Source organism: Fusarium falciforme, chromosome 1 (assembly GCF_026873545.1).
Source record: "Fusarium falciforme chromosome 1, complete sequence".
NCBI lineage: Eukaryota > Fungi > Ascomycota > Sordariomycetes > Hypocreales > Nectriaceae > Fusarium > Fusarium falciforme.
The window spans coordinates 4,700,871-4,726,636 of record NC_070544.1 but is presented as its reverse complement, the minus strand read 5'-3'; the positions used below and the strand labels follow the sequence as shown (position 1 = coordinate 4,726,636).

Below are 25,766 nucleotides of genomic sequence, written 5' to 3'. Positions count from 1 at the left end.
AGAACAAGTCCCATCTTGGCTGAGACTGTTTCACCCCTTGGATCACGCCGATTCTTCAGCAGGATCACTCGCTCTGATCCTGCTGCGGTCCCGGTTCGAGCCCTGGTGGCTCACGACAATGCCTTCTTCAAACCAAACTCCAGAGCCAGTCGGATTCGGCGACTTATACGGGGGAGACTCGTGCACGAGTCACCCCGCTGTCCCGTAGCCATAGCCGCACGTACGTACGCACGCACGCACTCACGCTCACAAAGGCGCGCACCGAAGAGAGGACTCATCTCCCAAGGACGGAACGGCGTCTGCTCGGCTGGGTTCTCGGTGGGCAAGGCAATGCTCAAGGGCACGCACAGATGTACTGTACGTGTCTCGTCTTGCTGGCCTGTCATTGCGTTTCATCTTTTTTTTTTTCCCTTCTACCCTTTTTACGACAGGGCTGTATCGTGGTCCGGGGAGGCCGCGGCTTGTCTCTGTCAAGTGTCAGTGTCAGTCATTATCAATGCTTCGCTTCAACCACCAACAAGCACGGCCGAGGGACAGCTCCTCTGGTGCCTCGGGCGTCCTGTCCTCAATGAGGGACGTGACGCGGACAGACAGGCAGGGCAGGGCAGGGCAGGGCAGGGTTCTTGAGCTCTTTACGCGAGGGAAAGAAGAAACGAGAGAAAGCGGCCTCGCCCGGATGTCCCGCTTCTGTCCAGCACAGCACTGGCCTGCCAAGGGCCATGGGGTTGTTGTCATTTGGCGATGGATGGATTACTGAGGTTTACCATGACCAAATTGGCGTGGTCCAAGGCTGGCCCGAGGCTGGTTCCAGGCTCAATGATTGGGAGAGACGGACTAATGACAGCCATCAGCAAGGCGGTCCGACGGACAGAGGACAGGACCCTTGAAGGCTCGCTCAGCTTTGCTTTGCTTTGCTTTACTGTCGACGACTGCACAAGTCTCATCATCCATACATTTCTGAACGACTCCCCGCAATTATGTCATGCATCATGGATGGTTTCGCCGTATCCTGGACCCTCCCGTAATTTGGATACCGGACGGGACCCTGCTCCACCAGCATCAGCCGCCCTGCCCAGCCCAGGCCGGCCCTCGATCCTCTGCCCGGACGGGCTTGTTCGCTCGTTATGAGCTGGCCGCCGTCCATCCATCCCTCCATCCATTGAGCATTATATAGTCGACCAATCCTTCTTGACCGCAGCCATGATGCTCCTCGGCCTCGTTTGGTGCCTAACAGTCTTCTCCAACTCATCAATTCTACTTCCTTGACCTTGAAGCTCTAAGCCATCGGGCTGGTTGTTGGAGCATGACCATTTCGCGCAGCATTAAAAGACAAGACACATCCTCACACAATTCGATCTTTGCAGACTCTATCCCGGGTCATTCACTCGCTGCTTGAACGTCTATCGCCTTTGTTTTCCCATATTTCGCCTCTTTAGTCGCCCATCATGAGTTCTTCTCGCAAGTCGCGGATCGCGTCGAGCATGTCCAATGTCATGTTCACCAACGCCGTCTACTTCCCCAACTACAGGATATACCAGGGCGACACACCGGGGATGCTCAACTACAGCTGCATTAACCATGTTTACTATGCGTATGCCAGTGTTTCAGCCGATGGTGGTGTTTTTGTAAGTTTCGCCCATCATCATCATGTGCCCGGGCGGCCGAAGATCGGTACTGACTCGGGCCCCTGCTCTAGCTGAGTGATGAGTGGGCGGATGCTGGAGCGCCTGTCGACGGTGTACAAGGCGGGCTGGGCTCCCTGATGCATCTCAAACAGAAGCATCCTCACCTTCGAGTGGTTTTGTCTGTTGGAGGCGGCAATTCGTCAGAGGTTTTCCCCCTGGTGGCCTCTAACACGCTGCTGCGTGACAACTTTGCCCGGTCAGCGAGGGGCCTTGTTGAAGCCTCTGGCCTGGACGGAATCGACAGTAAGTGGCAGTTGAGACAATATCTTGGGTCTTCGTCTTGCTGCGGACGAGATGCTGACCGTGTCACCCGTGATAGTTGCCTGGGAATACCCGTGCGATGCGCAGCAAGGTTACGACTTTCTCGCGCTGCTGGCGGCCATCCGTATTCACCTGCCTGAGGAGCACTACATTCTCACGGCGGCGCTGCCCGCCAACAAGGCCATCCTGCAGTTTCTCGACCTGAAGCTGGTGACCGAGTACCTGGATTTCATCAACCTGATGGCATACGACTTCTTTGGCAGCTGGACGCCAAAGGCAGGCCACCACTCGCAGCTGTACGCCATGAACAAAGAGGAGACCTCGGGATCAGCGGGGGTTTCGTATCTCATGTCCAAGGGATTCCCGCCAAAGAAGATCCTGCTGGGCATCCCGACATTTGGGCGAAGCTTTCTCCACTGCTCGGGGGCTGGGCACAAGTTCAAGGGCGTCGGAGGCGCTGAGGATGGCACCTTTGAGTACAGCCAGCTCCCACGCAAGGGCTGCAAGGAGGTTGTCGACAAGCGCCATGTGGCAGCGCAGTGCGTGGGCGCAGACGGTGGCTTCGTGACGTACGACAACCCGGACACGGTCAAGATCAAGGCTGGATTTTGCAAGCAAAAGGGACTAGGGGTAAGTCGACCAGTGGTTGTTGTTCTCGGTGTCTTGCATTTGTCTTGGACGAACCACCGACGTGTCTCTCCCCCACGTCGGGGTGCAAGCCGGGTACTTGGGTAGTAGTTGTGGTTACCAGATCGCTAACTGCGGCATCTAGGGTCTCTTTTACTGGAACGGCCCGGCCGACGCCAAAGAAAAGTCGAGGAGCCTAATTGCGGCTGGCTTCCGCGCCTTGCACTCTTCGTAAAGAGAGGGGGCTCTGCCATCGTGAAGGGAGGGAGCTCTCAACCTCATGATTTGAGGGAGCTGTGATGGCTATCCCTGGTACGACGTGACGGTTCAATGTCCTTGTCTCGCGGGCTGTTTGATCACAGCCTGCTTTCTGCATACTAGACGGTGCGAGACGGCGTTTCATCATCATCCATCAACAGCATCAGAAGTGGCATTTGCTGGCGTTTCTTTTCTTCTTATTCTTTTCTTTTGTCTTTTACGGTTTCCTTTTCTCCTTTGTTGCTTGGGAAAACTTGGTTGGTTTACTATCATGAACGCCTTACAGGGATGGGTCGGCACACGTTGTTTCTTCTGGCAAGAGCCGCGAAAATGGGAGAGGGATATCATGGGCATGGGCATGACGGACAGGATTGTTATAGACTCAATAGACGGGGGGTTGGCGTTTCTTCCAGGCAGCTGGGGTGGGAGGCAAGCACTGGATGCTTGACTCCCTCCTGGACACGGATGGTTCACTGCCAACCTGGTTATCCTTCCAACAACAGCTTACTCTCATGATTCATGGCGACGGGTCTCGTGTCTGTTGGTCAGGATTGCAATGCGTCACTAGGGGGATCGAGACATCGGGCAAACGGGACATGCCAGGGTATAACGAGACGCGATAGCCGTCCGAACAGAGGAAGCGCCGCGTCAACTGGTGGTCGCTCGAGTCGGCCGTCCAGCTGGATCGGCGGTTGAACAAGTCAGGCAGGCAGGGAAGCCTTGTTGGGCAACGACACGATGGGAGTGGTGGATGAGACGTTCAAGTGGGTGTGGGTTGCAACGGCGCATGGCCCCCACGAGGGATTGGGGTCTTTTGGAGCTATCCAATGCGAGCAGACGCCAGAAAAGAGAGACCGTTTTGGGTTTCCCGGTTCCCGTGTGTCTGGTGTTGGTCTGGATCTTTGGTGAGGATGGGCGATGGATGGGTTTCCTAAAATAGGTGTTCCGTTGAGATGCATGGGGTCGTGTGTAAGATGGTGTCTTTGTTTGTGTATAGGTACTCGTCACATGCCAAGTCACGATACTTGAAATGCGTAAAAGCGGCATGCGACATAAAGATTACCTTACAATTGACCTAACAACACCATATAACCTTTCCGGAACCTGCAGCTGTTTTTTTGGCCGCATGGGGCATCATCCACGTGCGATAAGATAAGGCTGGAGCTTACTTCCGTCATGCTGCCTACCTAGGACATCAATACTCTCTGGAAGCTTCAACAGCAACATTAGCTTTTGTCACCTTCTCAACATCTCGACACGTTGCCTGACAGCAGACGGGTACTTGGTCGCATAAAGATGCCCACAGAGCGGCAACCGTCGTTCAGTCACTCAACACACACTCCTCCTCACCACCATGTCCGGCACCGATAGGGATCCGTCCCCACCGATTGCGGCCTCCGGGCTCGCTCCCGCCGCCGAGCTCCTCCACGAGCAACAGCCCGACGATGAAGCCCCGCTTGAGCCCCCGATGCCTCCGTTCGAGCCGCTCTTTGCACTCCTGACCAACTCTACCACAAACACCACCGTCCACCCCCGCATCCACTACCTCTTCTCCGACGACGACCCTTCTGTCCTGGCGAGTCCTGCCGTCGACCGCGCCCTCGTCGTGGACCTCGTGCCTGCTCCCGAGGGAGACTCGAGTCGATGGGCTGTCTCTTGGGCTGCGAGCTTGACACCAGACTTTGCCGTCACAAAATCCAACGTGGCTGTACAACAGAGCGAAGGCGATGACGACGGCCGTAACGGGGGCGCCCTCATGCTCCGCGTCGAAGGCGTAGAGCGCGAACCCGTCGAGATGCGCCCCGATAGTCTCCCTAGCTCCGGCAGCGGCGCCATCGGTGGCGAAGACGTCGACGTGCTCGCCGAGGACTTTCGACGACGCATGGGTGTGCTCAAGAAGGTTGTCGACGAGGGAGAGAAGCGCCGCGCCCTAGTAGGACAACAACAACATGAAGAAGAGCAAGTAGACGAAGACGAGGGTCCACCCGACGAGGCGATAGTGGACTATGACAGCGTCGAGAAGGGAAAGGAAAAGGCCAAGGACTGAATGAGACGTCTACCGGAATCTGATACCTTTGTGGGTATTCAGTGTGTGTGCACACGACAACTGTTAGACGCTTCAGTTTGGCCCCATTATGGATGGACACTTGGGCATACTATGCTTGAAGGCCTCTTATTTAGTCTACAGGATGCCTCAAGGCATGAACGACAAGAAGTCGAGTGTTTTCTAAGAGGATGCGATTGGATTATCAGGTGGACCAGGCACCTTCAGAGAGATGAATGAACGGATGTATGGATGTATGGGTAAAATTGGTTTGGCGTATGGGATTTGTTTCACCCGAGTATCTTGACTCTCTATGTTTGGATCAACTAAAGTAGGCTCAAGCTTCGGTGTATGAATTGGACTTTTCATCATGCGAATCCCTGTTGTCTTTAAAACTGCGACAATGACAAGGGAGGAAAAGTAAACACGGCGTAGCAAAAAGATTGATTAAAAGCTCATATACTGTATAAACGCCCCTAACTAATGCAAATCGAAAGAGAAAAAACTCCAGAATGGCGACAGAGAGAACAACGCAGAGGCCCGATTTGTATCCTTTCAACAACAAAAACCAAGCAAGATATGAGGACAGGCTATCGGGCTGTGGCAGCAGCAGCAACAAAACATGGCGCGGGCAGGGAATACGCAAGAGACAGTCAAAGAAAAAGCAGCAGGTAAGGATCGCCGCGAGGCCAAGAATCGGTTTCCTCTCTTCAGATGCGTATATATCCTCAAGATGGCAACACGGGGCGGAGGCTGGGTTATACAACAGCCACGCCCAAACAAGATACTTTTGGGGAGTCAACCTTTTATCCTCCGGGCGCCTATTTCGGGATTGAAGGGAGGTGCATGCGCCCCTTGGTGAGCTGGTCAAGGAGGGCGGTAGCTTCGCTGTCGTCTGCGCTTCGGCCCATGATGCGAGATCGCCGGCCGATGGCGCTGATGGCAGGTAGAGTGCGGTTGATGTCGTCGACAAGGCTTCGCTTCTTGTTGTCGTTGTTCTGGCCCTTGATGACAAAGATGTAGATGAGCACGATAATAACGATGACGACAATGATTGCCACTACACATAAAGTTAGCTGGCCGTTGACAGGGCTGCATAAACCGTTGATACTCACCACAGATACCCAGGCAGATCCACTTCTTCTTGCGAGTCTTGCGGGCCGTGTTGACGGCGACGCCAATCTCCTCGTTACCCTTATCAAGGTTCTCGACGACCTCCTCGGCCTTCTGCTCAATCTGGGTGACGGCAACCTCCTGCTGGACGACCAAGGTGTCCATGTCCTGGAACAGCTGGGCGAGCTCGACCATCTGCTGCTCAATCTTGACGAGGGCGGCGTGACGATCTTGGACAGCGCTGAGAGCGGCGCGGGCGCGGCCCTGGCGGTCGCTCTGCATGAGGGCTTGCTGGAAGACCTGGCCACCGGTAGTGTCCTCGACGGCAGCCTGAACCTCAGCTTCGGTGGCATCGGGGCGAACAATACGGTACTGCCGAGCCATCTGATCCTGGGTGCGCTTTCGGAACTGCGACTCAACCTGCTGGTACTGCTGGATAGCCGACTTGAGGCGGCGGTCGATACGGGTGACGTGGGGATTGTTCTTTGCCGACTGGGCCTCAGGGTTGGACTTGACGACGCGGACACGTTCTGTGAGGCCACGGTAAAGGCTCATGGTGTCGGCAGAGAGGGCATCGAGCTGCTGGTTGGCGGCGCTCGATGCCGAGCTGTCGGCGTCATCGAGTGTTCGCTGCTGGATGTGACGGAGCTCCTCAAGGTTCCTCTCGACAGTATCGATGCCGCGGTCAATGTCGCGGCACTCGTTCAGGATGGCGTTGGGGTCGCCATGGCCAAAGGAGCTGGCGTTGTGGGCGAGGGGCTCCAGCTCGACGTTGCCTACGAATCGCGTCGTGTCAGCGCGCTGTGGACGACGGACGACGGCCAGTCCCATATCCAGTTCATCACAATCTCACCTCCAAAACCACTCTGCGCGGGAGGGCTGTTGTACCCACCTCCATAACCGCCATTGTTTCCATAACCGCCGGTAGGAGTGTTGTAGCCCGTGTCGGGCGAGTCGTAGGGATTTTGTCTTCCGTATCTATTCACGTGCGTCAGCAAGGGGGTCGAGGGGCGAAATCGAACGCGTGGGATGCGACAACTGACCCGTACTGCGAAGGAAGTTAGCAAGTATCGATATCAAGGAGAATTATATTGATCAAGGTAATCAGATGCCCGAAAATTGAATTGCGGTGCTCAATTCGCGTCGGTAGTTGGAGTCACTTGAAGGGATCGGGGCAGGAGGCAGGTAGAATAGGAGGCGAGACTAACACTCATGGTGGGCGACTGAGCAGAGCTCTACTCAAAACCTGTGAATGGATTTGTTTCGGGAGATCGAATAAACTCCCTTTGGAGGTTTCGTCGTCGTCGGGCTTGATCTTTTAAGCTCGAATCGTGCGGTTTTGACCTGGTGCGTGGTGTTTTTCGCCTTCCTCCTCGTATTGTAGGTTTTGGGTATATTGTAGGGGAAAGGAAAGCTTCGGTGGTGGCTGGGCCCGAGATCTCGTCGCACAGCAAGGAGAAAACGACTCGAGAATAAGAGAGAAAATAGCGAAGGTCGAGACTTTGAAGGAGGGGGGCGTAAGGGAAGGTAGAAAAGGAAAAAAGAAGACAGAAGGGGGGGCGATGGAACGAGAGAGACAGGGCGTGGATGAGGAAAAGTAAGAAAGAGGCAAAAGACGGGAATGGGGAAGACAGACGGTGTGAGATGGACTGGACAGGCCAGGCATGGATGGGAGTGGCCACTGAGTTGGAGGCGCGCCATGGTCCAGCCACTGGGGGACGGGCGCTTGGGCGCTCCAGCTGCTGCTCACTGCCTCTACTGGGCTGCAGGTGGGTTCTTTTAGCGGCTAGGTGCCCTGGGGATGGATCAAAGCCACCGAGTCGGTTGTCCGTACGGGCAGATGGTCCGTAGGCATCGTCACCCATGAATATGCATCAAGTGCTGTCCTGGCAGTCACTGAAGATCTTGCCAGAGCAATTCGCAAAATAATTACTCAATTTGATCTAAAAGCCCGTAGTTGACGCCTTCAATCAAGGTAGCTCGCTCTATCTCAATGCCAATCTCAGACCGTCATGGTCGCAATCTCGCAAACCTCCTCGGACTGCTACTGCTCCAAGATTAACTCGCCAGGCCCCAACCCAGCAGCCCCTTGGAGAGAAGGGCAGTACCCAAATGCTACAGCTCGAATCAATCATGCGACGCTCCATTGGAGGGGCCCCTGCATGGATCTCTCTGTCCGTAGGCTAATGAGCTTGGGCGGCAGAGCAATGGAGCCTGCACGGTTTGCTGTGCTTCTTTTTAGGGGTCGGGTCCCACGATCCCCAGTAATAACAACTAGCTGTCAAGGGTCCTCTCATTGGTGATGGCCTCTCCACTGTTTCACATTTGCACGCGGCTGCTTTATCCCATGGATGTTCAAACCTCGCCATCTGTAACACGTCTGATGTTGTATCTTGCTACGTACGAAGCAGCAGCGTCATGGCCTTGTTCATCATTACCACAAATTCTACCCTCATTCTTGACACCAGAAACAAACTCCACCAGTACTGCGCCCCCAAGAACCCAACCTACGTCCGCATGTAGGCTGACACGGAAAAGCCCTGCGAGCCCACGCTAATCCCTCAGCTCTTAGCTCCAGGGACGCCACCTTTTTGGAGATTGGCACTGACCGGGGTTGGTCTGGAACAGACCTCAACCAAGCTTCGCCCAGCGTGGGGCTCGTGTCAAGGGTGCTCGCGATTCTGCGAGGTTATTTTCGGATTCATAAGGAAAATACGGAACTCTACTCCGTGTGATCGCCAGACTCGTCCACAAACGCTGTCATCAACGGCTTCGTCTTACCACGTTCATGCATTTCGCAATAGAAATGCCCTCTTGGGGGACTTTGGTCAGCTCCACCCACGGCAGGATTCGTCTCACTCACATCACACCCTTGCCCTCTCATCAACCCGCCACAGAGACTTCAGCCGCATGCTGGCGTTCAATAAATCATAAGCTGACACCTCGCATTCGACGGCTCGGACTCGCTGATGTTTGCTCGCCGATCACGCAGGCACACCTCAACTGCTTGGCAAAAACTGTTCACATGGTCGTCTCTCTTTCACTGCATTGCATTACAGTATTTGGACGTCAATTACTCTAGAACCATATTTCAACCTCATGTCATATCTCACTCATCCCACGTCTTGACGCCGCTTCAATCCCAAAAACAGAAACTCCGCCGACTTCTTCACAACCACTCGTCTCGAATCGCCAAAGAACCCAAACACGCCCAAAAACATCCGAATCTCATACAAAAGCAGCATATCTCAATGACCATGCTCACAGCACAGCGTACGCCGACACATAGCTGACACTCATGTCATTAGGTTGCTGTACCAGGTTGCTCCGGTCGTACTGAATAATGTTGAAAAGGCCCTTGCCCTTATACTGCGGCTCCCGGCTGAGCAACTCCAGGGCTGCCATCATGACCCCGATCGGGTGTCGCCCGCAGACTGTGTTCTTGGTTTGCTTCAGAGTCGCGAGAAAAGCATCATGGCTGCCGCTCTTGACACCATCCATAGCTGCCTCGTCAATCGTCCGAATCGTCTCGTGGATCGGAGGACCCTTGGGTGCTGGATCAGAGGCGCGCAGCCTGACGAGATCCGAGGGGCTGTTGGACGGCGAGTACACCATATAGCTGAAGTTCTTGCCCCAGTGACAGAAGTCAGAGCTGACGATGAAGGCATTCGCGGGGTCCTTCAGGTAGGGAACCAAGATCTGGCCAAAGGCCTTCTCCTCCGGACCGGTACCGGATCCAACCAAGATGGGTACAATCGTGGGAAACTTGTCTGGCGAGCCAAACGTCTGCTGGCAGCGGAGGTAGAGGTATGGCATATGCATCTCCAACGAGTGCTCGCTAACCTCGTTGCTCCTGGGCATGTTGTCCAGGGACCCCGCGGCTTTGACATTCTGCACCGTGGCTTGATCCACAGTCAGGTCGCCGAAAGGAGTTGCATACTGGTCAAAGGTCGAGGCGGCGCATCCCTCGAGGTAGTAAGTATGTGAAGGTCCCAGAACGAAGACACGCTTGGCCTTGCTGAGATCAAGGCTCTTGTATGCCCAGGCAGCACATGGGCCGGAGTAGTCATATCCTGCGTGACTGTCACACAGCGTCGTCAGTCTAGGAGATCCCAGAACTCTCCAGAGGGGCCAACTCACGGAGCAATGACAATTCTTGCACCGGGAATGGGCACAGAAGCTCCGTCGACGCTCGCCGGAACAGCCGCCAGGTAGCTCTCAAGCTGCTGTCTCAGGATACGGGGATCCCCCTCATACCACGAGCCGGCCTTTTGTGCTGGGCGTGTACCGGGCATTTTGATGCTTGTGAGTCGAGAGCCAGTTAAGTGGGTGTAGATGATGAGCGGGAGATGTTGGAGCTGGAAAAAGTCAACGTTAAATAAGTTGTGAGGCTTCAACGTCGCAGTCCTGCCTGATAACCTGGCGGTGCCGTCACCTCACTTGCGCGCGCCTGCCCCGCCTCGTCGGCGGGGTACCTATGCAGCTTACCCGTAGCCCGATGCATGGCATGACGACCACATGCTCGCCCAATGGTTGGACGAGGTGATTCGGAACATGAGATGTGGTTCATGAGCGCGTATTCCGGGCGCCAAACGCATTGCTACTGTACCTGTCTATCTACGTAACGTTCTTGTTGTACCTGGGTTTGTAATGATAAGTACACATAGATATCTGTTTATGAGAGATCATCGGGTGTTTTCTCGTTTGTTCGCACATGGCCAATTACACTTTCCGCTACTATCCTGCCCGACGTTACCTAGACGTCAACCCAAGACCCGGGCATCACGATATCTTCCTTCTCCACCAACTCCCAGAACTGGCATGCCATCCACTCAAACTCGGGCGCCCATATTACGCGCCAATCACTAGGTGTTGGTCCTGTCTCAATCTCCAACAGTCGGATCGGAACCCAGTGGTTCTGGTTCCATAACCCGTCACGCAGCCGTACTCTGGTGGTCTTGCAAGACATTGGCAAGACATCTCTGATGCTGTTCCTTGACGACTCGATGGCTTCCGCATCAAGTGCACCACGCAACTGCTCTCTCACCACTTGCACTTCCCGCTCTCCATACTTGACCAGGTCCACACCGCTTTCTTGTAGATTCAGAGCCCACTCCTGGATCGCTTGCTGGAACACAGAGTCCCAGTAGAAGAATGATATGTCAGGCGAGATGTAGCAGAGCGCCCCTCCAAGCACCGATATAAGCGGTGTGCCCTTCCAGACGGGAACATGATAGACATCCCACGGCCGCACCGTTTCAACGACGTGTAGATCATCTGCCGAAGCCACTGAGGCCACTTCCCTCACCAGGGAGCTCCAACCGTCGCTGTAAATAGGCCACTGAGCCGCCCCTCTGCGCTGCGGGATGGCCTCATCCGCAAACCTAATGCTCATTGCCACGGCAGCTGAGTGGACCAGCGAGAGCTTCTCGTGGCTCGATTGGTTCACATCAAACCCTGTGATCTGTCTGTCTTGGGCTAGGAGCCTGTTGAGGCTACCGGCTGAGTCCATGTGAAAAGAGCCCAGCCGAAAAGCCTCTAGACGGTGCCTCAAGGGACCGGTATAAAACTTAGGTAGGAATCTTTGCCGAAAGACCATGGCAAATTCGTCCCCGTATGCCCATTCTCGTCCACAGTCAAAGAGTCGCAATATCATATTGGTTTCTGGTTCGTCCAGGTAAGAATAGAATAGGTCGGTGATCTTCACCCAGTCCACCTCCGGGTTGTGTCTATCCGGGTTAAAAACTAGGGGTGTTAAGGGGCTCCTAGATCTATGTAAGCGTCTGCTTGATCTATTACCGAGCTTTCATCACTCACTCCTTCAATTCACCGACTCTGTCCAGCAAAGCGTTCTGGAGCCCCAGGCTAAGGAATAGCTGGCAAAGATCGAAACGCTTGTTATCGGCGGCGTACTGTGAAATCATTAGCAATGTTCCGTTAAGCCTGGGGCTGACATACGTATAGTAGCGAATTGCCCTCATCATCCTTGTCAAACGGTGATGCCTTTCGTGAGTTGAAAAGCTCCAGAACCCCGTCTTTATCCCCAACCTTGATCCTTTTGATGATTTCAGATTTTGAGGAAATGATGTTGTACATTCTGTAGTTGTATGTCCAGCCACCGAGTGTTGGGGAAGATTGAATCTCGCAGACGGATTGTGAAAGCCAGCTTGGCCATTGAATGTATGCCTGCCATGCGCCTGTTGTTGTAGTGTATGCCAACGCGAATCGACCCAGTTTCGAGGGGGAATATCTTTTGGCGAGTTTTGAGTCGGCTGGCGTCGAGGTTGTTATCTGTTCCTTCTTTACTCCTGCTTCATCCTAGTCCTGTTTGCTTTCTTCCTTGGCTTCAATTGCCAACTGCGTTGTCGGTTGTGCCATCTGAACATGTGTGCGAACCTCAGTCGTGACCCTGGAGAACACGAGATCGCGAGTCCGCTTCGCAACCGCCCTTCAACGACGCGTCAGGTATCAACATGATGATGATTTTGTGACTTTTGATTTTTCTTTTCACTTACATATCCCAGGCCATGATAGCCAACTTGAGCAACTCGATAGACTCGCTTAGCCGGTTCTTGAGCCGATCCAGGTTATCCTTTCCGAGTGCCAACTTGACGGCAGCCAGCTTCCGTTTTAGACCTTTTTTTGCGTTCAGCTGGGACAGAAGATCATCTGATGTGCTCTGGAGGTTCTTGAGAGACATTTTGCAGCAGTCCAGGTTTGTCTGAACAAGCGAGTCGTTCTGCACGGAGCAGAGGGAGTCGTCGTGTTGCAGCTGTTGTTGCATGGCGTCAAAGATTGGCTGGTAGCACTGGAGGCGCATTATGAGGGCCTGGATATCTTCGGGGAGCTCCTGGGCTTGGTCCCATAGCTTCTTGGTCTTGATGACACATTTTGCGATTTCGGTCCCTACCTGGACAAAGGCGACTATACTGGCGGCGGTCTCCATGCCGGCTTCATGAGACTGACGACGAGCTCATTCGGTGAATCAATAGCAAACAACGACACAGCTGACCCAAAAGAAATGGAAGAATAATTTTATACAACTAGAATAACAAGACAGGCAGCACAGATTGAAGCAGAAGAGGAGGAATCTTCAACACAGCCCCCATGATGGGAACTCATGACCTCAAGTCCTACGTAGCATGGGGGCCCAGTTCCGAGACAAGAACAACCAACAAGTGTACCACTCCATGCCACGGACCAACCAGTTGTGGGAGGACGGAGATGGCACGTAGCCGGGTGGCCGCATGAATCTGGGCGGCAAAGTGAACGGGGGGCCGCGGCAGATGGTGTGGTGCCTACCAGGCTGTGTCGGCGAAATGGTAGGCCTCCCGTATAGCCCATTGTTTTAGGTACCTATTTACGAGATGAGAAATATCTTGGGTATTTGACATTGAATGGAAGAAGAAAAATCAAGATGAGATCAGATATTGAAGTGTTAGAGATGAGATAGAATAGAAGTAAGCGCCATGGCTGCCGTTTATGGGCATGTACACGCGCGGGACGGGTCCGGCTAGAAAGCCCCAGCGGTGCGGGCCGCTAAAGCCGCTGCCAGGGCGCTAAAAATGATTGGTTACTGGTCGACGGAGGCGTCCTTCATCATCTCACCACCAGAGAAAGTCATCTTTAGAATACCCACGTCTTGATTCTTTAGCCAACTCCTAAAACCGGGCAGCATCGCCCAGTTCATGGATACTTCTGAGTGCCTCTGTTACTATTCCAAGAGCTTCTTTGCTAAGGCTTATTTGGTGGGATCATGTAGCTAGGTTCATTTTGCGGTGGATATTGAGGTCCCTTGCCCCTCGGATCGTTCCAAAGCCGCCAGCTGCAGCTCTCAGCGTTGACCGGGCATCTCTTCCTCTGCCATTGAGATACGCCAAGTTTGTTCCATAAATGCTCATTGCATGTAGCTAAACAACAAGTCCTCGTTTTCTGCCCTCCCAAGATCGAGGTAGGCTTTGAGCATGGCATCGGCCGTCTCGTGACAGCCATCATTTTGAAAGGCCTGCCAAGCATAGGCAAACTCCTGGCTGTGTCAAGAGTCACCTCGCTCTGCACGGGCTCTGGAACGCCGAGGGCCAGTGCTGCCTTTGAAAGCTGTTCTCCATGGACTCTGGTCGGCCACGAATCCTGTAGAGTAAGAATTTCACCGAGAGTTTAACGTGGTAGATGAACCTTTTGCCAAAGATGCCAGACTGTTTCAGTACTGGCAGTAACCATTGCAGCGCCTCGGGAAGCAATGAGTTTGGTGTCGTGTAAACTCTGGGCTTGTCTACAGCCTTATGCCAGGCATCGGCGGTCTTATCGACTCCTGTGGCAAATTGTGCCACCTCCCTGATTTTGTCCACCAACTTCTCAGCAGCTCCTGGAGCCCTGGGTCCCTATGCAAACTTGCCAGCCTCGGAGTTGAGTTCTTCTATCGCTCTCGCAAAACCATGGTTGTCGCGAAGCTCAGGGAAGCCATATCCCATCTCTGAAGAGGCCATATCGAGGATGAGTTGCCCAACTTGTTCCTCCCACGGCGGCATCGCCCAAGACTCAGCAAAATCATTCAGACAGTTTCCAGTTGTCTCATAGAATATGTCTTTCTTGAAAGACTCAGCAACACTCGTTGGTTGTTCAGAATGGAATACAAGATCCAGGTGTAAGTTCTCGTACTCGTTTCGAGCTGCCTGTGCGAGACGGAGATGTGCCACGTCTTGAACTATGCCATGCATCACACCATGATAGAAGCCGTCCTTGCCAATATCATATTGCTATGCGAGTCCAATGTCATAAAGATCAGTCAGAATATCGCCAAAGATTCGAGAATCCCATCCCGGGAGACAAGCCGCGAGAAAGTCACCTGCCACCTGGTCTTTGGTGTCTAAAGGTTGCATATCTGAGCAAAATTGCACAAAACGGGATTCCGAGAAACTCGAAGACGGCTTGAAGGCAATGATATTCAACAAATCGTCTTTATGCGCCCTAGGTTCATCTCCTTTGGCATTCTTAACCTGGCGGATGGAAAGGTCCTAAGTGGTGTAGACCGAAAGAACATGTGCCATTTCGGGCCCTTCCAGATTCGTGATGCAATCAGTAGCTATCAATATGTCTGACAATATCTCAGACTGGTCCTTGCATCTTTCGAGAAAGGCCGTAAAGTCGAGGCGTGAGCGATGGATGTACAGCCCTGCCTGGACGATGGCCAAGGGGTTCATCCAGAGCTGGCTGGCAATGCTGCGGACCGCCAGCTTGCTCTGAGGCTCTACGTTCTTGGTGTCACCACTCTTTGAGTCTTGCAGAAGTAGCTCCATGGCATCTTCCTCTTCCATGTTTTCGATGTTGACCGATCATCCAGTTGAACAGAGTCCTGGGTATTCTACCGACGAGTGGTGATCAGAACAGAAGCATTTTGCGCCACTGGGAAACATCTCTTGATCTTTAGCATCATCTCAGGCTTTTCTACATTGTCAAAGACCGCCAGCCAAGGGGTGTTGGTGTTGGTAAGGTGACGAAAAAGAGCCTGAGCTTTACCGTCTAGTGTCAAGGGGAACCTGCCAGCGCCGCGACTGAGGATCTCGTCGGCGCAAATAGTCAGGTTACAATCAATGGTATTGTGAGAGGAAAGGTTGATCCATGTATCGTCGACAGTACTCTATTGCTAGAGATGTCTTACCTTGGCCTAGAAGACCCCTGAGAGCGACGTAGCGAGCTTCGGCCCCTTGTGGTTTATCGAGCAAGTGATGCTTCAAGGTCATGAGGTCCTCTGCTCGGCCAACAAAGTCCTTGACCCTATGGTAAGAAACATTGATGAACCTGGCCGGGATTTTCTTTTCTGATAGAGAATCCCCGACGACTTCAAGATTCTCGAGCTTGCTGAGAACCGGGGGCAGGGCTTTATTCATGCTTTCGACGCCCTGGGCGATCGTATTCACCAGCACTGATATGTCTCATACATGGCGAAGCAATACCAGTGGCCAAATGAATCCGACGGTTCAATTAGTCTTTACCCTTCGGTCACTCATGAGCGGAGCGCGTTGATAAGACTGTGAGCGAATCCATCAAAGGGAACAGAGGTGAAGCCTGGACGGAGAGAGGGTCTCCCCAGGAAGGTATGCCTCAGCGAGGCGGACTAGACCTGTCGTGTCCGTGACTTGGGGTGAGGCATCCTCAAAGGACTGGTGAATTGCACTTTGCAGGGACATGGTCGAATCAAGAAGAAGATATACCGCCATGCAGATGATTAGTGGCTGGGGCTGAGTTTCTGAGCGGTGGCTGGATGTAGCGAGATGGTGCAAGGAACCGGGTGCCTATGAGCACAAGCAAAGAATGACAGAGGGGAGAAGTGACTCGGTATTACCTGCCTACCCCAGGTATCCAACAAGTGATGGATCGAGATCGAGGCCCAATTCGATATGCGCCAAGGTACCTATACAAACCCAGCTCGGGCTGCCTAGATTCAACGAGTAGTGTTGCAACCAGCCATACCGGTTCGTTTGGTTGGTGAATATGCAGCTGATGCCCATGTTTGTCCAGCCGGGAGTCTTGGGTGTCAGCAAACAAACCACTGAATATCATCAGTATTACTTCCAGCCATGGGAACACGATGGTTCCATTGTAGCAAGTGCTAGGCCTACAGAAATGGCGTTTTACATGGCAGGATCGTGTGCTGCTGTCTCCTCCGCTCAGTCAAGGCACGTCAAATGTAAGCCAGAGCCACGACAATGCCGAATACGGGCTTGTAAACGGAATACATAGAACCGCCGGGATAACTGTTGGGGCGACGAAATTAACGTGGTTCGATATGGATGGAGCCTGCCGGGGTAACGTCGATCTGAGTATCCGTTCCGTAGAGACCCTTCCGGAATCGCAATCGCTTGTCCGCCTGATGCATTATCAGATCCTTATCAATCTTGACAATTTTGGAGACGCTTCGATGAAAAGACGCTCGGATGGGGGATCCGAAGCTGGCGGATCCAATAGCAGTATTCTGCACGAGACGAGGCAAGTTGGCTGTGGACACTGACGTATGTAGGACTGAAGATGATCATCGCGGCATGAGCAGCTTACCACTGCAGTACGTAACATGTTAAATCTCCGAGAGGGACGATGACCATCTCAGGGCTCGAGATTGTCTCTAGCTTGTCTCCAGATCCTTCCTTTTCACCATCCATCGCACAAAGTCACTCGAGAGTAACACTCCGCAACGAATCCTCCCGAAGCCGGAGCTGGAGTTGGTGGGAACAGAACAGGTGACCGGGAAGAGATGGATCCGTCCCGAACCGACGAGGAAGCGTTGGTGCAACGGGAAGGCATCTCCACCCATCGACCAGGCGTCTCTGTACCACCGAGTGTCTTGTAGAACAGGCTTTGATTCGAGGGCATGGTTCTGCCGAGCAGAGGTCCTGCAGTAGACTTGGGCGCATGCATCGGCACGGCTGCGTGTCTTGTCTCTGCTGCGCAATCTCTTCAGGCCGCCATGATAGATACATCTTCGAGACAGAGCTGTCAGAAATAGGAATGGATGGGCCGAACCGGGCGGGCTGGTAGTAGAAAGTGAACCCTGGAGCTGAACTTTTATCGACGAACAGGGCCCGTCACTGGACAATCGGGAGTGCCACAAGTGGCCTCAATTGAGCTAGCAACCTGATGGAGGTCACCACAGGAGCGCCCCTACGCCCCTGTCGGACAAGGCGGCAAGGGAAAAGGAAAAGGCAAGGGAACAAAAGGAAGGAAATGCTGCATTTGGCAAGGGGCAGCAGATCAACTGATGGTGCGTGCATGACGTGCGTAACGCCCGCGTATGTACTCACAGCTTTACACGGCACTTTTTCGTTCGTGATGCTACATTCTCTGACGCGGTTCGCAGGTCCCAAATTCGAACCGGGTGCCGGCAGGGAAGAACAAGACACTTGTCGGTGCTAAAGAGGCTACTAGACTAGTGGTAGCCGTGTCTCGATGCTGCTAAGACTCTTCTCTTTTCCCTCTGCCGCATTAACAAGGGCGTAGGGCGGGTACTTCCCGATCGAGTCTCGGCTTTGTTTCTTTTCGGTCTCGTCCTCTGAAAAGGTTCTTCACTGTTTGCTGGCCCCGGGTGCCTTTTTAGCTTTGCCACCCGTTGGTTCTATTATCTCAGCTCTCTCTAATAAACACCTTCTTTCTTGCTAAGCCCTTTCTTCTTCCTTCTTACATCCCTCGTCCCCGAGGCGTCTTTTATTGCTGCGTTGCATCTTGCATACATCTTCTTCTTTCTCTTCTTTCTCCCGGATAGTTAATTGCTTATCGCTCAGTATCGCTTCGCCAATTTCCTCCCGTATTCACCCCCGAGACATCTCTCGCCCCTGGCCTTTCTGGTGCCCCTTGGACGCCATTCCTAGGCCTCCATCCCTGGCCAGGGCCATCGGCCTCCACTGTCGCATTCCGTCATCGCAAACCACTGAAATCTCCGCCTTCACCCTCGCCTCCGCCCGCGAACGAAACCATCGATTCCCCTCCTTCCTCTTCTTCTCCATCCACCTTCAATCGCCTCAGTACACTCGGCGCCTTGTTTGGCGCCCTCATCATCCTTCGCCATGGGTATCCTCGAGAAGATGGCCTGGTCCAAGAGCACCAGGATCAAGGTCATGATCGCAATTGACACAGCCTTCTTCCTGCTCGAGCTCGTTACCGGTTTCCTCGCCCACTCGCTGGCCCTCATGGCCGATGCCTTCCACATGGTCAGTCAATTCGCGCGCTCTTTCACGAGTGAATTGGCTTTTGGACCATCTACTAACCTTCCACGCAGCTCAATGACATCATCTCCCTGGTTATCGGCCTCTGGGCTGTCAAGGCATCCCAAAAGGTCTCAACCGACCAGTTTACCTTTGGTGTAGGTTCCCAAGACGCCTCAACGCCCGCGCCTCCGTGTCCATAGCTAACATGCGCCTGTAGTGGGTTCGCGCCGAGATTCTAGGTGCCTTCTTCAACGCCGTCTTCCTCATCGCCCTCTGCGTCTCCATCGTCCTCGAAGCCCTGACCCGATTCATTGAGCCTCCCGAGATCAACAACCCCAAGCTCATGCTCATTGTTGGCGGCGCCGGTCTCTTTTCCAACTTTGTCGGATTCTTTGTTCTCGGCGGCCACGGCCATTCTCACGGACCTGGTGGACACGACCACGATCACGATCACGACCACGACGGACACGATCATGCACACGGCCACTCGCATAACCACGCTCACGACGAAGAGGAAGGCCATGCCGGATACCATAGCCACGAAGATGCCGGCGACGTCCCTCCCGAGGTCGTTGTTCGCCGCTCGACTGAGCATCGCCACACTAGGGAGGAGTCCAGCACCAGCAACCGACGTTCCACGCATTCGAGGGGCCGACATTATCGCCGATCCAGTAGGAGCGGACATTCGCGATTCTCCAACTTCGAAGACATTAGCATTCACCCGGCAAGCTTCCGACAGGATATCATCGCCGCGACAATGGGAGAGTCCCCCAGCGACAGTGAAGCTGATTCGGAGACCCCTCTTATGGATGAAGAGGCGAACGAGGAATCGCCTCTTCTCAAGGGTGTCCCTAGGAATGGCGGTTCTCTTGTCAACACCACGCAGACAACTCTTGTCCAATCTCATTCTCATTCTCACTCCCCCCGACGACGCCGAGACTCGAGTATTCACAACGGTCACCACCACACCCTGCCCAAGCAGCCTGGCAAGAAGAGCAGCCATGGCCACAGCCACGACGACATGGGTATGAACGCCATGATTCTTCACGTCATCGGTGATATGCTCGGCAACATTGGTGTTATGGCTACCGCTCTGATCATCTGGCTTACCGACTGGCCTGGAAAGGTGTATGCCGATCCCGCTGTCTCTCTGTTCATCACCGCCATCATTCTCAAGACTTGCATTCCTCTCACACGCGGTACCGCACGAGTCCTGCTCCAGGCTACCCCTGAGCACATCAGCATTCCCGAGATTCGCCAGGATATCGAGGCACTCCCCGGTGTTATTACCTGCCATCACATTCACGTCTGGCAGCTTTCCGACACAAAGCTCGTCGCCAGCATGCATATCCAGGTCTCTTTCCCCATTGACTCGCATAGTGGTGAGAAGTACATGGAGCTGGCTCGCCGGGCCAGAAAGTGTCTCCACGGCTTCGGCATTCACAGCGCCACCATCCAGCCTGAGTTCTGCTTCGACCAGAAGCACCGGCACGACGCAGACGCTCAAGCTCTTACCCTCGATGGCGCTTTTGACGGCATTAAGGGTGACGCATGTCTTCTCGAGTGCATCGACGACTGCCAGGCTCAGGGCTGCTGCCCGAGTAGAGAAGCTTCCTCCAGGGGTTCTTCGATTCGTCGAGCCAGTGACTCGTCACACAGCCAGAGCAGTCCTCATAGACATGAGCATTAATGGACTTTTGTCTAGACGGCAGTCTCTGTGTTTTCAGTTAACAAGGGGATAATTGGCCATGTCTATACCAACTGAGCCTTAGTTCTCTCTCATTACGTTTTCTATACCAATAATTTATTTCCTTGACAAACAAAAAGTGGGTTAGGCGTTTCTATGGTATGAGCACGAGTCCTCACTGGAGGACCAAAGTTGGTTGGGCGACACTGCGCACAAGGTGTTTGTTTTGTGCCTGGATTAGAGGGATGGTGTCATGTACGATAAAGACAGCGTTATTGCGTCAATCTATCCTCTTTGTCCCATGCCTAGGCTCACCGTGAATTGTGATACTTGATCTCGAGGTAGGTCAAGTTCAACCTCGCACACGTCTTGTTACACATGGCTCACGAGTTAGTATCACATAAGTTCGTATCAGTGCAACAGAGTTCGGATGAAAGAGTTGACTAACCCCTTGTTCCTGGTTACACATTCAACGTCTGTTCATCTTGTAGCTATCATTGATAATATTCTATCGTCGGATCTGGCTGTGCTACCAAGGAAATGCGAAGCCGCCATCTATACCCTCCTCCAATCCCCACGAAGCCCATATCATGCAGTCATGTCGTTTCGTTTACCTCTTCATTACACATGATTATACCGCCCAAAATGGGAATCAAAATACCACAATCGAAGTCTCAATAAGTTCAATAATAGAGGCTTCATACTCAAGCCTGATGAGCCTGGGTCTGTTGAGTCATTAGGCTTGGGCACGAAGCCTCTACTGTTGAACTTATTGAGACTTCGATGGTGATATTTTGATCCCATTTTGGGTGGCATAAAGTCAGAAAATAATAATAACGTGAACATCCCTAAATTTACGCCTGAGGTGGGAGTATCAGCTCCTCACGGCCGCCAACCTCGACCACGTCTGCAACTCCTCGGAACGAATACTCAACTCGGAGAACCTTGTCACGACCCGGGGCAGGGTCCCAGAATCCCGGAAGTCGGCTCTTGCGCACCCCTCGGGGGATGGACAGAGCTGGACCACGGGCGTCAGGTGAGTCGTCGACGAGGGCAGCCAGTCCGATGGTGACGTCGGCCACCTGCTCGCCTGTCGAGAGCGTACCGTCTTCGCTGGGGACACCGTACTTGGCACTGACGATGACGAGCCCGCCGAGGGTCATCTGGCGCTTCTGTCGGCCCTCGACGGCTTGGGCGAGGAGCACAGCGACGTTGTCGGCTTCGTAGCGATGTCGGGCGGTAACCATGTTGGGTTTACCAGTGGCAGCCTCTGCTCTCGCCGCGCGTCGACGGGAACGCGAAGAACGTCTACGACGGCGGCGATGGTCAAGGCCAAGTTCAAGCGCAGCAAGACCAACAAAAGGTAGTGCGCCAGCCCAGAAGATGATGCTTGGTCCGATAAGGTCACGCGGGGCGATAAGAAGGGGCACGCTGAGGCGCTGGCCAAGTCGGGACCAGTAGACTGAGAGGTGGAGGTTGTGAAGGCTGATACCAAGCTCTAGGCCGATGCGGGCAAAACGGCCGACAGACCAGAGGTTGCGGAGGGCGAGATACCGGTCCTGGAAAGTGTTGGAGCAGAGCTCGACTTCCACGCGAGCGGACGAGGGCGTTCCAGGGTCCAGAGATGTCGAGGGAGTTTGAAAAGGGAGGTCGAGGTCTTTGCTATATCGTAGGAGGCCTGCAGCCGAAGTAGGTGTCGCCGAGGCAGAGATGGCCCAAGTGCCGTGGTTACAGGAAGAGTTGAGTTCGTGGTCAAGACCCCTAATGCCACTCTCGCTGCCAGGCGAGTCTGAGGAGCCTGGCACTGGAACTCTCTCCGATGACCCCGTTCGGAAGCCCAATTCCAAAGTAGGGGACGTCTTCAGAGGAGACTCGGCGCTGAACATGTTGGGGTTCATCCTTGAAAAGTCGGAGAACCAACCAGAGTGACCAGAGCCGAACACCCAGTCGCCACTATCCGCACGCAGGAATCCCGTGCCATGGTACAGCTTCTGGTGAAGTCCGAGGGTAATTCTTGGTTGAGTAGGAGGCTCATGTCGGGAGGACTGTATGCTATACTCGAGGGTGGTTGGCTCTGAGACATTGGGGAGTGTGAATTGGTGGTAGAGGCGGCTAGTGGCCGACAACTCTGGTAGAATATCAGACTCGAGCTCGATCGCGGTCTTGACCCATCTAAACTTCTCTGGTGATGATATAGGCGAGCGGTTCAGGAACTCTTGTCTGTATCGAAGAGTTACCAATGGCGAAAGTCGGTTCTCGACGAGTTGGATGAGGCGGTTCCTGGGAATTGTCAAGGGCAAAAGCGGTTGATATCGATCATACAACAGTGTCGTTGGTAGCATAGACGTATCTCCTGCAATACCGTATGTAGATCCAGATACAGTCAAAGTCGGCGTGGCCACCTCGACTGTAGGTTGAAAAGGCCCATCAACCACTGCATGCTGTTTGCTCGATGCTAAGCGCTCTAACCGGGAGACTTGAGGCTGTACTAGCTTGCGTAGAGAGGGAACGTCAACCGTCACGGAATGGCTTAGAGCAAAGTCCAGCAGCCGAGGACCCGAGTGGTCTATGGAGGACCTCGATGCGTCCAGCCGGATACCCAAATCGGAGCTCGTCTGGATGCCATTCTGTACGCGGTTCCGGACAGCTTCCTTAAAAGCTGTTTCGTACTCTGATGATGCCCTCCGAGCGTCCTCGACATGTAGGAAATGGTCCAGGTCATACTGCGCTCGGCGGATGGGATCAATGAGTGTTTCGAATGCTTCCTGGGCGCGGAGGAATTGCTGGCGAGCAATTGGTCGGAGATGTTCAGGATAGCTGTCAGGATAAAAGAGGAGGAAGAGGCGGTAGTATGCACTTCGAATCTGCTCTTGTGACAACTCTTTGCCGTCTCGAGGAAGACAGAGAATATCGTAGTAGTCCCAAGACAGTCCTGGGCCAGACGGGGCTTCGTCGGCATGGTATAGCAGCCCGAATCCATCGGCCGAACTCATGAGGATCTTTTCGCCGGTCTCGGGGTCCCCCGCTTCAGAGGCGTTGGTCAAGCGTTCATAAACCGAGCTCCCATCGTCGTCCCACAGCTCATATTCTTGGCGCGTAGAGGCAAACTGTTCATTGAGAGAATTGAGAGAGATCCTGGAGGAATTCCCGCGGAGGGCCTGAGAACCAGCGGGGCCGCCTGGAGGAGGGCGAAAGTCTTCAAAGGCGGCCGAGGAGCGTGTGGAGGGGCTTCTGGTGACGCCGGGCCGGGCACGAGGAACACGGAGGTTTGCGCGCTCGCGGGAGTCGGTCATGGTGATACGGTCGAATGGTGTTTTGGAGAAGCCAGCTCTCCATGGGCGGCATACGGCTCAAGATAAACAAGAACAGCAAAACGTCACCGCCCGGACTGACGGCCTGATGGACGAGAAGATGGGGAATTCGCCAATCACGACGACAGCCATGGATGGATGGATCATGGTGCCCCTCGCGCGGTGCCGTCCATTAGTCGCCCGGTCGCAGGTGGGTTGATGTTGGGTCGGGAGAGGTTGACGCTGGACCCTCCTTCCGCTAAACCTCAGTGGGTTCGTCTCGGTTGTTCGGGGCTTTTTGACCCACAACGGCTCCAGCTTTCAGGCGTCAACGCCCTGACGGCGGCAGGGGGAGCCACTGTTTCTGAGCCCTACAGCGGGGTAGACGGTTGACAGATTGTCTCGTGCACCCTACACATGGCGATCAACTCTGTCTAACTTGAAGATCAAAAGATATTACGGTCAAGAGCCAGCTGTTGTACTGATATTGACTCAATCCAGGCTGTTCTTGCACCTCAGATCATTCCCGTGTCTCCACCGCTTGCTGCTTGTCTATCCGTACAGGGAAAAAGCAAGGAAGCCCACTGATATCCTTCTCCACGACGTTGCTCAGCAGTCGTACGATTGGTCCCGCCTGCAATGCCAGGTCAACAGTGACTCGTCTGTCTCCTCGCTTGGAATTCCCTCGGATGCAGGCAAGACTCGAATTACACTGATGCCAAGTTGCTGATCCCAAAAGTTCTCCTCAGCAACGTTGGACGCCATCACACCGTACATGTGTCCGGACCTCTTTAATGCTAATCACTCTCTTGCCATGGAATTATGCAAGACATGTGCTCGGTGAAACTCGAGATGCCATGATACCCTACGTGCAGGATCTCTCTGGTTTCAGCTTACACCTGATTGCACCAACCACACGTATCGATGGACCCCCTACATGTATAAAACGATCCCTATACCTCCCAAGATCGATTATGCAGGAACTTCATAAAGACTGTCAGGACTGCGCTTGTAAATATTCAGTATGCAGCAGTTAGCCACTCGATGGCCTTGAAGTTCGCTACATCATGAGAGATATGTGAGCTTTGTCAGTGTAGTCAAGCCCACACCAGAGCACCCAGCCAGTAGGAGCTGCCTCGTAATTCTCATCTGGAGACGCCCAATGCTAGCTAAGCAACGATCTAACTAGATCGTCGACAGATGGACCAGATTTGTCGATGGAGGCTCAAGTAAAACAAATCCTACGAAGACATTTAGCACATAAATAGGTTACAACCATCATACATTAAACACTATAGACCGTTGATAAAGCTCTGCGATATCGCCCAATTATTCTTGTCTACCTACCTATGTAAAGAGCTTACATCTCTGGGATGACGGCTACTGTCACGTGAGAGGGGCCGCCAACTGTATTTCCTTCTTCTCCACAGCCACCAGAGGATCTAGCTCGAGATCATCTTATATCACACTTATGACTCTTATTGATTGGTACGATTTCAGCTTGTTTGTTATGCCTGTGTGCCCGTGAGGCCGTCCTTCCTCGAGCAGGAGAACGACCATACTCCAGTCTCCAGCAACCGATTCGAAGATGCCGCAGCTGCTCAGGCTGAGGATGGCTTCGTTGTTCCTGGCGGCCTGGTGAACGGTCGAGACAACGCTCCGGAGACCACTGCTGACCGCAACGCTCGAGTTGCCTGGACCGCGCCCCAGAATCGCCTTGTCGATGATGCCACCCGCCGCCTCCAGTTGGCCTGCCCCGACAAGAAGGTGGTCCGGATCCTGCCATGGCCAGTGGAGATGAAGAACTTGCGGCATGTAGAAGACACCGCTCCCCAGCGAACCAATGTCTCAAGTCTCAATCTTGCCCAACACCCCCCCAGCCAGCCGTCAAATGACTGGACACGTCGACTCCATTCGCATGACGGCATACAGAGAGAAGTCCCCCGCCGCAGTGTTTAACTCCTCCTCTGAGTTCGCGCGGACTATGGTGCAAGAGAACCCCACTGAGTGGGAGGCAGTCGAAAGAGCCTGGAACGAGAGGCGAACCGACCCTACCGCTTACGATCTTAACCGGAACACCCACGAGGAGGCCTTCCAAGATCTAAT

At 53.7% G+C, this 25,766-nt stretch overlaps 7 protein-coding genes across 7 annotated transcripts; 3 read left to right on the top strand and 4 right to left on the bottom strand.

The window, feature by feature from the left end:
* Positions 1-1,445: 1,445 nt before the first annotated feature.
* NCS54_00132900 (Chitinase) lies at positions 1,446-2,808 on the top strand (the record flags this gene model as incomplete). The annotated part of the gene is made up of 4 exons (XM_053146958.1): positions 1,446-1,625; positions 1,697-1,928; positions 2,005-2,576; positions 2,719-2,808. 4 exons carry the CDS (start codon positions 1,446-1,448, stop codon positions 2,806-2,808), a joined length of 1,074 nt encoding a protein of 357 aa, XP_053002933.1.
* A 1,377-nt stretch (positions 2,809-4,185) lies between these two features.
* On the top strand, positions 4,186-4,878 carry NCS54_00132800 (Hypothetical protein; the record flags this gene model as incomplete). The annotated part of the gene is made up of 1 exon (XM_053146957.1): positions 4,186-4,878. One exon carries the CDS (start codon positions 4,186-4,188, stop codon positions 4,876-4,878), a length of 693 nt encoding a protein of 230 aa, XP_053002932.1.
* An 818-nt stretch (positions 4,879-5,696) lies between these two features.
* On the bottom strand, positions 5,697-7,202 carry NCS54_00132700 (T-SNARE coiled-coil-like proteiny domain-containing protein; the record flags this gene model as incomplete). The annotated part of the gene is made up of 5 exons (XM_053146956.1): positions 5,697-5,935; positions 5,991-6,764; positions 6,842-6,966; positions 7,032-7,036; positions 7,197-7,202. The coding sequence occupies 5 exons, from the start codon at positions 7,200-7,202 to the stop codon at positions 5,697-5,699; spliced, it is 1,149 nt and encodes a 382-aa protein (XP_053002931.1).
* Positions 7,203-9,249: 2,047 nt separating this feature from the next.
* NCS54_00132600 (Hypothetical protein) lies at positions 9,250-10,283 on the bottom strand (the record flags this gene model as incomplete). Its single annotated transcript, XM_053146955.1, has 2 exons — positions 9,250-10,069; positions 10,129-10,283. The coding sequence occupies 2 exons, from the start codon at positions 10,281-10,283 to the stop codon at positions 9,250-9,252; spliced, it is 975 nt and encodes a 324-aa protein (XP_053002930.1).
* Positions 10,284-10,744: 461 nt separating this feature from the next.
* NCS54_00132500 (Hypothetical protein) lies at positions 10,745-12,934 on the bottom strand (the record flags this gene model as incomplete). The annotated part of the gene is made up of 5 exons (XM_053146954.1): positions 10,745-11,753; positions 11,806-11,900; positions 11,947-12,174; positions 12,385-12,436; positions 12,504-12,934. 5 exons carry the CDS (start codon positions 12,932-12,934, stop codon positions 10,745-10,747), a joined length of 1,815 nt encoding a protein of 604 aa, XP_053002929.1.
* A 5,608-nt stretch (positions 12,935-18,542) lies between these two features.
* NCS54_00132400 (Hypothetical protein) lies at positions 18,543-20,373 on the top strand (the record flags this gene model as incomplete). The annotated part of the gene is made up of 3 exons (XM_053146953.1): positions 18,543-18,686; positions 18,755-18,838; positions 18,901-20,373. 3 exons carry the CDS (start codon positions 18,543-18,545, stop codon positions 20,371-20,373), a joined length of 1,701 nt encoding a protein of 566 aa, XP_053002928.1.
* An 851-nt stretch (positions 20,374-21,224) lies between these two features.
* On the bottom strand, positions 21,225-23,663 carry NCS54_00132300 (J domain-containing protein; the record flags this gene model as incomplete). Its single annotated transcript, XM_053146952.1, has 1 exon — positions 21,225-23,663. The coding sequence occupies one exon, from the start codon at positions 23,661-23,663 to the stop codon at positions 21,225-21,227; it is 2,439 nt and encodes an 812-aa protein (XP_053002927.1).
* Between the last annotated feature and the right edge of the window lie 2,103 nt (positions 23,664-25,766).